The sequence below is a fragment of the Sphaeroforma arctica genome (assembly GCF_001186125.1).
Source record: "Sphaeroforma arctica JP610 unplaced genomic scaffold supercont1.2, whole genome shotgun sequence".
In the NCBI taxonomy this organism is placed as follows: domain Eukaryota; class Ichthyosporea; order Ichthyophonida; genus Sphaeroforma; species Sphaeroforma arctica.
Genome location: NW_014040556.1, coordinates 220,738 through 228,881, shown reverse-complemented (window position 1 = coordinate 228,881; position 8,144 = coordinate 220,738). Strand labels below are relative to the sequence as shown.

General features: G+C 57.2%; 8 protein-coding genes across 8 annotated transcripts in view; 4 read left to right on the top strand and 4 right to left on the bottom strand.

Moving 5' to 3' along the window:
- Window positions 1-184, bottom strand: part of SARC_00085 (hypothetical protein) — a gene marked incomplete at both ends in the record, with an annotated part of 741 nt that extends 557 nt beyond the window's left edge. The window contains one exon of the mRNA XM_014306255.1: window positions 50-184. Within this exon, the coding sequence (XP_014161730.1) occupies window positions 50-184 (135 nt within the window). The remainder of the gene's footprint in view (window positions 1-49) is intronic.
- Window positions 185-526: 342 nt separating this feature from the next.
- Window positions 527-1,249, bottom strand: SARC_00084 (hypothetical protein; the record flags this gene model as incomplete). Its single annotated transcript, XM_014306254.1, has 1 exon — window positions 527-1,249. The coding sequence occupies one exon, from the start codon at window positions 1,247-1,249 to the stop codon at window positions 527-529; it is 723 nt and encodes a 240-aa protein (XP_014161729.1).
- A 64-nt stretch (window positions 1,250-1,313) lies between these two features.
- SARC_00083 (hypothetical protein) lies at window positions 1,314-2,257 on the bottom strand (the record flags this gene model as incomplete). The annotated part of the gene is made up of 2 exons (XM_014306253.1): window positions 1,314-1,612; window positions 1,639-2,257. 2 exons carry the CDS (start codon window positions 2,255-2,257, stop codon window positions 1,314-1,316), a joined length of 918 nt encoding a protein of 305 aa, XP_014161728.1.
- A 210-nt stretch (window positions 2,258-2,467) lies between these two features.
- On the top strand, window positions 2,468-3,589 carry SARC_00082 (hypothetical protein; the record flags this gene model as incomplete). The annotated part of the gene is made up of 1 exon (XM_014306252.1): window positions 2,468-3,589. One exon carries the CDS (start codon window positions 2,468-2,470, stop codon window positions 3,587-3,589), a length of 1,122 nt encoding a protein of 373 aa, XP_014161727.1.
- A 64-nt stretch (window positions 3,590-3,653) lies between these two features.
- On the bottom strand, window positions 3,654-4,664 carry SARC_00081 (hypothetical protein; the record flags this gene model as incomplete). The annotated part of the gene is made up of 1 exon (XM_014306251.1): window positions 3,654-4,664. One exon carries the CDS (start codon window positions 4,662-4,664, stop codon window positions 3,654-3,656), a length of 1,011 nt encoding a protein of 336 aa, XP_014161726.1.
- A 95-nt stretch (window positions 4,665-4,759) lies between these two features.
- On the top strand, window positions 4,760-6,063 carry SARC_00080 (hypothetical protein; the record flags this gene model as incomplete). The annotated part of the gene is made up of 2 exons (XM_014306250.1): window positions 4,760-5,681; window positions 5,762-6,063. 2 exons carry the CDS (start codon window positions 4,760-4,762, stop codon window positions 6,061-6,063), a joined length of 1,224 nt encoding a protein of 407 aa, XP_014161725.1.
- A 91-nt stretch (window positions 6,064-6,154) lies between these two features.
- SARC_00079 (hypothetical protein) lies at window positions 6,155-7,123 on the top strand (the record flags this gene model as incomplete). The annotated part of the gene is made up of 1 exon (XM_014306249.1): window positions 6,155-7,123. One exon carries the CDS (start codon window positions 6,155-6,157, stop codon window positions 7,121-7,123), a length of 969 nt encoding a protein of 322 aa, XP_014161724.1.
- Window positions 7,124-7,313: 190 nt separating this feature from the next.
- The window catches only part of SARC_00078 (hypothetical protein), a gene marked incomplete at both ends in the record, with an annotated part of 3,158 nt that continues 2,327 nt past the window's right edge, over window positions 7,314-8,144 (top strand). Inside the window, one exon of the mRNA XM_014306248.1 lies at window positions 7,314-8,084. Coding sequence (XP_014161723.1) covers window positions 7,314-8,084 — 771 coding nt within the window. The remainder of the gene's footprint in view (window positions 8,085-8,144) is intronic.

The following is an 8,144-nucleotide window of genomic DNA, read 5'->3' as shown; positions in this document are numbered from 1 at the left end:
GGGGTGTGTAGCCTGCGAGCTGGAGGAGCGAGACGCCGCTGTGTGTGACAATGTTCTCCTGGACGGCGATAACGTCGAGGTGGCCGACTCGGGCAGTGGTCTGGTCGATGAAGCGCGCGACGGCGGCGGGGGGAGCGCTCTCAAAGGCCTGGGCGTTGAAGGTCATGAGGCTGAACGTGGACATTTTACCTTTTTTTTTTTTCTTGGATGTGTGTGTTTTCAAAATTCATGTGTTTTGAAAAGAGCAGCACGAACTGCAATGTTTCGGAAATTTGTTTTTTGAGCCATGTTTTTGAAGCGTGATTTTTGAAATTTGAAATTTGAAATTTGAAATTTGAAACCTGTTTTTTGAGCCATGTTTTTGAAGCGTGATTTTTGAAATTTGAAATTTGAAATTTGAATTTTGAAATCTGTTTTTTGAGCCATGTTTTTGAAGCGCGATTTTTGAAATTTGAAATTTGAAATTTGAATTTTGAAATCTGTTTTTTGAGCCATGTTTTTGAAGCGTGAACGTTGAAACCTTAATTCATGTAGCCGGAGCGAGATCCGTGTACGTATACGAGTCGACAATCGGCGGCTGTGGCTGGCGGAGTTTCGGCGCTGCGCGCTGCGGCGCTGGACGTTCAAGACCAATGTCCTTGGCCCGCAGCACCCTTGGGGAGCGCGGTGGCGTCCCTGTATGTACAGATGCATATGGAGAGGTCCCCGGGGACCTGAACGCGTCCAGCTCCGTGTACGTGCCGTCCGCATCCATCCACTCCGGGCGGCTCCTGGTGTTCTGCCTCATGACCACGGGGTCGACTGTGTACATGACCGTGCTGGGGCCGATCTTTGTGCTCTTGAGAACCTTCAGGATAATTGGGCGCGGCGCGGTGGTGGTCTGCAGGGTGACCATGAGCGAGCTGCGGCCGCCGCCGGAGGCCTCGAGGTCGCGCGCCGCGGTCCACGGTACTGTGACGATGTCGGGGTAGGTGTACGTCCCCGTCACACAGTGCGCGGTGTGCGAGTTCCGAATGCATACCTCGAGGGGGTCGGTGATGTGGAGCGCGTGTGTGGTGCTTCGGGCACAGAGCGCCTTCTGGATGGTCAGTGGGACCAGGGTCTTGCCGTGACACAAGTACACGCTCTGGTTCTTTTGACACACAGTGTCGCCCCCGACTATGAGCGTGGACGGCGAGACGAACAGGTAGTCGAAGCCGTCGGGGGCGGGGGTTGGGCTCGCAGGGGGCTTGGACTGGAATCGTTTCATGTCCCCAAACGTATGGGTTTTAAGGTTTTAATAAAAAAAAATGTTTGTGTTTAGGGTTTTTTATTTAGCATACTATTTCTTTTTCGCTGCGCCAGGTTTTCTCCAGCGAGGTGTTCGCGTAGACCGTCTCAAGCAACGCCGTGTGGTCGACCCCAGTGGCCACCTCAACCGCCTCTGCGGTCTCACAAAAATTGCGAATCATGCTGGTGGTCAAGAAGCGCTTGGCCAGCAGCACCCGCTTCTTGAGGCGCGGGCTGCGGATGGCCCCCAGCAGCACCATGGCGGTGAACGCGTGCCTAGCCAGGAGATTGGCGTTGTCCACCAGGAGATAATCTCGTAGTCTGACACTAGCGGAGGGACCTCCTGCGCAAGCGACTCAAAACGCATACCGAGGTCCAGGATGATGTCGCGGTCGACGGCCTCGCCCTCGTCCAGGACAAGCGACGGCGTTTGCCGGACCAGCTCGTCCAGCTCGTACCAGCGCTTGGCGCAGACCTCCTCGTCCTGGAGGAATTCGACTAGTCTGTTCATCACGCAGGACCAGCAGGCTTTGGGAGCGTTTTTCCGCGGCTTCAGCACCGGCGGCTGCTTCGCAAAGACCTTCTCGGCCCACAGACACACCCGCAGAGCCTCAGCCTCCAGGTCCATGCCGATGATGACGGCAATGTCGTCCGCGAGCTCGCTGGCCACCTCGGCCAGTGGCCCGGGGCGCAGGCTGTTGAGCAGCGCAAACGTCTTGCACAGGGTGCCAGGGCTGAAGTTTCGTGCGTCCGATAGGACGATGCGCGCAAGCACAATCTTCTTGTAGGGGGACACCATGTCGTCGTCCAGGGTCGATGCGATGGCAGTGCTGACCTCGTCCAGATACAGGTCACAGATTGCAAACGCCTCGTCCTCTTCGTCCATGAGATCATTAATGTCACGCCACTCGTTAGTGTGGGGCCCCGGGGATTGCGTGTTGAGCTGGTTGACTGTTGCAATCACGACTAGGCTAGACTTTTCAGACATTGTGTTTAGATGAAAGTGTTTGAAAGTGTTGGAATGAAAGACATCCGGATAACGACTCGCCTTAAATACTTTTTTTTTCTCTGGTCCACGCACCTCTGAGGGTGTCGTCGTTCAGGCGTGTGTGGTGAGCCACAGAAAAAAAAAAAGGTTACATAAAAGACGAAATGTCGACCAGTGAAATCATTATTTTGCATTTGATAAAAGAACAACATGTATTTGCATAGAACAATTATTTCCGTGACCCTGGTGCTGGGCTATGCCGTAGTAGCCAAGCCCCCAGTGGACGCGAGCCAGGACCTGGGCTGGGGCTCGGACGTGGACTTTGAGGACCTCGACCTGTGGCCGGTGCCTGAGGCGTCCGACGAGTATGTGCACCCTGGGCCCAAGGCATCGGACGAGTATGTGCACACTGTGTCCGTAGTCAATGCTCGATCTGTGGACGTGGACGTGGACGTGGACCTCTCTGAGGACTCTGACCTGGACTTGGACCTGTGGCCGGTGCCTGAGGCGTCTGACGAGTACGATGGGCCTGAGGCGTCTGACGAGTACGATGGGCCCGAGGCGTCTGACGAGTATGAGCGCCCCGTGTCCGACGACGCTGCGTGCGACGCCATCCTCGAGATCACGATGGCCGCGCACGGGCCGGCCAGCGCCTACTACAACGAGCTCATGCAGCAGATGGCCGCGAGCATTGCCAGCCACCACGCCTCCGTGACACTGTCCCCCGGGGCCAGAGCGAACACCGCCGGCACCACGGCTGGCTCGCTGGCGGTCCGTGTGCAGCCCAAGTTTGTCCAGAGCGTGGTGAGCAGCGTCCACGCGTTCGTCAAGACCAACGCGACGCTTGTTGAGACGTCCGTGACCATCGTCACCAGCGCCGTCTCCAGCGTCGTTGTCGCCGGCACGGGCCCCCTCGACAGCGTCGCCGAGGCCGGGTACGACGTTGTGACGCGGCACTGCCACATCCGGCACCAGGGGCTGCCCGGCTACCTGGATATTATTGGCGGTACCGTGCAGGTGGTAGACCAGCGCCCGCAGCGCTGGGCGCTCGAGTACACCGAGGAGGGCGTGTTTAGGATGCGCCATGGGCTGTACTATGCGGTCCCGGCCAGCGCGACACTTGGCTGCCCCCTGGCCTACAGTGTGATGCTGGCCACCGACAGGCACGGCAGCGAGTTCGTCCACACAAAGGACGGGTTCCTGACCAACGTGGACACGGGCAAGAGCATCGTGCACTATGTGGGCACGGACGTGTTGATGCTCGTGTTGATTGACCGCTTCCAGGTGCACGACGGACAGAAGTGGGAGCTCGTGGACTGCGTGGACAAGTGAGAATGAACGAAATTGGTGTATGTATGTATGTATGTATGTAGTGTAGGAAAAACAAATAAAAAAATCATGTCTGCATCACGGCCGCGACCGCGCTGTCCCAGTTCGGGTCCTCGCGCTGCTGGTTGGCAAACACGTACTGCACATTGTACTGCTTGACGCGTTCGAGGAGCGAGGCCTCCCCGAACGGCGTTTTGATCGAGTCGGGGAACTCGCCGCCGCTCGGCTGGGTCTTGTTGCGCTCGGCAAAGTTGAGCTGCTTGTAGTACGTGTCCTGGCTACTGCTGCCCTTGGCCGTGAGCGAGTCGTTGAACACGCCGTACCGCAGATCGTCGAGCGGCAGCCCGCTGAACGCGCCATCGATGCTGAACGAAAACGTCAGGCACTTGAACAGGCCGGCCAGGTGGTCCACGAACTTGGCCTGGTACTCTTTCGTGGGGTAGTTGACTCCGTGCTGGCGATGGTCCTTGCCGTCGTGGTACAGGTGGCTCTCGCTCCAGAAGCCCCAGCCGACCTGCAGGAATGCAATGCGCGTGTCCTTGTCGAACTTGGCCGCGAACGCGGTGAAGAAGTCGAGCTCAAACTGCTGCACGTCGGCCGATGACCAGTCGACGCCCACGAAGCCGTCCACCGTTACCTTGTTCGGCTGGCTGACGTACGAGGGCAGCAGGGACTTGTTGTCGTCGCCGCTGTTGGTGCCGCTCTGGTCCTGGATACGGACCACCATGGGGCGGCCGCGTGAATGGGCACCGGCGAGGTCCTTTTCAAGCGTGGACCAGTCGTACTCGCCGCGGGTGGTGGGGCTGAGCTCGGCCATGGTGTAGTAGCGCCACTCAAAGCCCGCGTTGAGGCCCTTGGCCTCCTGGCCGGCGTAGACGCCAAGCCCGATGCGGGGCATGCGGCGCTTGCTGACGCACGCCCGGGAGGTCAGGCCACCGGCGGCGGCGGCGGCGGCGGCGGCGGCGACGGCGGGCTCGGTGCTAGAGGGGGTGGCGCTCCCGGACCTGAGGACGGCGATGGTGGCGACGATGCCGGCAAGGGCGAGGATCAAGATGAACGCGAAAACAATTAGTAGCATGGCGAGGTACTTTATTTCTATTAATGATTTTATTTGGTATAAATAGCGCCGCACAATGCGCATAATTTTCATTCTTACACTGGAACAGTTAAAGAATGACCAAGGTAGCAAAGGCAAAGGGTAAGGTGGTAAAGGCAAAGGGTAATGTGACCAAGGCGACAAAGGATAAGGTGCCCAGAGTGCTGTGGAATTTCCAGACCATGGCTGCCGAGCTAGCTGGACGTGGACTCCAGCTGCTGCTGTTTGTCGGGGCCTCGCTGCCGATGACGATTCTCTGTAACTGCGACCGCCGGGAACAGTTTCAGGCCTACTGGTATTATCTACGCGACCGCGGCACCCGTTGCAAGTTCTGCAACCCAAACTCCCCGGAGAACACGTATGATAGGATCGCTCGGGACGTGGCCGCCGAGGGGTACAAGCTCCTGACACCGTTCGGCGAATTCAAGGGGGCCAGCAAGAAGCTGAGCATCCTGTGCCTGTGCGAGGAGAAGACTGTCGACATTACGATTGGACACTTCCGGACAGGCGGGGCGCGATGTACGGCCTGCGCGGACAACAAGCGGAAGGCAACAGTGAAGAGGCTCTATGGTGTGGACCATGTACTGAAGATCCCGGAGGTCAAGGCCAAGAGCGTCGCAACATTGCGGAGGGTCTATGGTGTCGACAATTCGATGCAGAACAAGGAGGTCAGGGCCAAGAGCGTCGCAACAGTGCGGAGGGTCTATGGCGTTGACCATGTATCTCAGAACAAGGAGGTCAGGGCCAAGAGCGTCGCAACAATGCGGAGGGTCCATGGTGTCGACTATGCAATGCAGAACAAGGAGGTCAGGGCCAAGCACGTCGCAGCAGTGCGGAGGGTCTACGGCGTTGACAATGTATCGCAGATCGAGGGGGTCAGGACCAAGGCCGCGGCAACAATGGTTGAACGGTATGGCTACGGGTACTCTGGCCAGGTTCCACACCTCCGAAGCCTGGCGAAGCGTTCGGGATACCAAACGCGTTCGTACGACTGGAAAAGTGTGTGACGTTCCTTCTACAGGGTTACGAGGATCTCACCTTGGAGCACCTTGGAACCCGACACGGATTCACTGCTGAAGATGTGATTGGCGACGATGACGAACGCGCCATTGTATTCGATTACCCAAATCCGCGCACTGGTGCCATGTCTAGGTATTTTCCCGACTTTTATGTACCCGAACACACGCTTATTGTCGAGACGAAGTCAATCTGGACACTTGACTGTTATTACGACCAGAACATGGCCAAGTTCCAGACCGTTGTGGACGAGGGGTTCACCCTCATGGTCCACGTGTGGCCGTCTCGGACTGCTCCGGTATTTGAAACAGTTATTCCCGCGTACCACAAGGATGTCAGCACCTTGACATACTACACAGCATGAGTAGGGTTTAGGGTTTTAGTCGGGCTCGGAAAATTATTGTTAAACTTTCATGAATAGAGTATTTTAAACTGTTAAAAATAAATACTAAAAAATGACAACTCCGTTAGCCACACTGGACTGGTCCAAGGGCGTAGAGTCACAGTTTGATGAACATGACATTAAGAAGATGGAGACAAACTACCATGATGGATTTGATCACTTTGAGGCTATTGAAGATCCCGATATCCAGCAGACCGTGATGCGCGTCGTGCTACACAAGGAAGATCTCGACTCTGACCCGGAAAAAAATCGTAATGAGATAAATGCCAATGACAAAAGTCAATTCCGGTTCCCCGTCAACACGATACGTACGGTTCAGTACTGGTACAAGATCGAGCACATCAGCTACTTTGGTTCCGGGTTCTACCACATTTTTCAAATTAAGGTAGGTTTGGGTTCACCCCTGTGTACTGTGAGTATAAAAAACGGGGATTTATCGGCAAATCCAGGTGATTTCGACCATGGCGCAAAGCTGTTTTCGGAAAGAATTAATTTTGGCACGTACGAGGATCTCATTGGGAAGTGGGTTTGCATCACGATTGCGACCAAGAACACGCCGGACGGGTACCTGAAGATACAGTTCCGCGACACCTCGGGAAAAGTCATACGGAACTTTGAAAAGTTCGATATACCAATGAATGATGAGGCGTACGGGGAGAGCGGGCGGATCAGGATGGGCCTATACCGCAAACGCGACGACGGGTTCAAGGACGACGACACACATAGTGTTTTGATTGCGAACATGAGCATGTACGACACGGACCTTATTGAGAGCGGGTACTACGTGCCGTTCGGCAACGCGGGCGGGGCGGCGGCGAAAACGTGCACGTGCACTAAACGGGCCCTGTCGCGGGAACGGGCTGTGCGCGCTGTAAAGGCGGTGCCGGAGATGTACGCGAGGGCGCAGCGGGTGGTGCGTTTGGCAAAGGTCACAGTACTCATTGTGGTGCTGGGGCTGTGCACGGGGGTCTACTGGACCTACGTGCAGTACCGGAAGCGAAAGACTGCCGGGCGCGGCTAGGCGTTGACCCTCCCCTCAAGCCCTGGTCTCCAGCGCAGCAATGCGCGCCGCCCACCGGGCGTGCTCTGCCTTCATTTCCACCAGTTCCCGCCTTGTGTCCGTGAGCTCCGTGGCCATCTCCGCCAGCACAGCTGTGCACACGAGCGTACATTGCACACGCGCCAGTCGACGAAAAATATATATATAAAGGATGACTGTGCTCGATCTGACCTCAGACAGCGATGTGCGCAAGAGCATTGAGGCCACGGGCATGTTCAGCGTGGACGAGCGGCCCGTGACGACCACCCACTACACGCTGGACAGCGGCCCCCAGAGTGGCATGGACGCCCTCAAGATCACCATGACGGACGCGACGGAGGACGGGGCTGGGAGCCCGAGTGACGAGAAGCAGCGGCTGGAGCTTGTGGGTAGGGAGATCTGCGAATCGACCTCATCCAGCGACCTAATGCGGCTGGGCATGTGGTACAAGATTAACGCAAACGTTCGAGGCTTTGGTCGCTTCTACTCGCTCGTGCAGTACAAGGCGCGGAACCATACGAGCCCGGACCCGAGTGTGCCGCTGGTGCTGACGGCCGACGAGGAGGACCTGGTATTGGAGTTCCCGAGCGGAAGCGCGGACGACATTACCGTCATGTCCCTCTCTGCGCTGGAGGAGTGGCACCACATTACATTGACTGTGCAGAACGCCACCAGTGGCAAGGGGACCTACGAGCTGGTCGTGGCGGCGCTGGACAACACGCCGGTGTTCTCCAAGAAGGGTGCCTTCAGAGACGCGTGGCTGGATGAGTACAAGTACACGCGTTTCCAGCTGGGGCAGTACAGGTACAAAGACAAGCCGTACAGATCGCCGTCGGTTGTGTGGATCGCGAACCTCGAGGTGACCAAGAACTCGCCGCTCGTGGGAGCGACGACGACGACGACGACGACGACGACGACGACGAAGCCAAAGTGCTCGGCGACGGTGTGCCAGCAGCGGGCTCAGCGGACTGGTCGAGCGTACCGGGCTGCGGACAAGCACAGG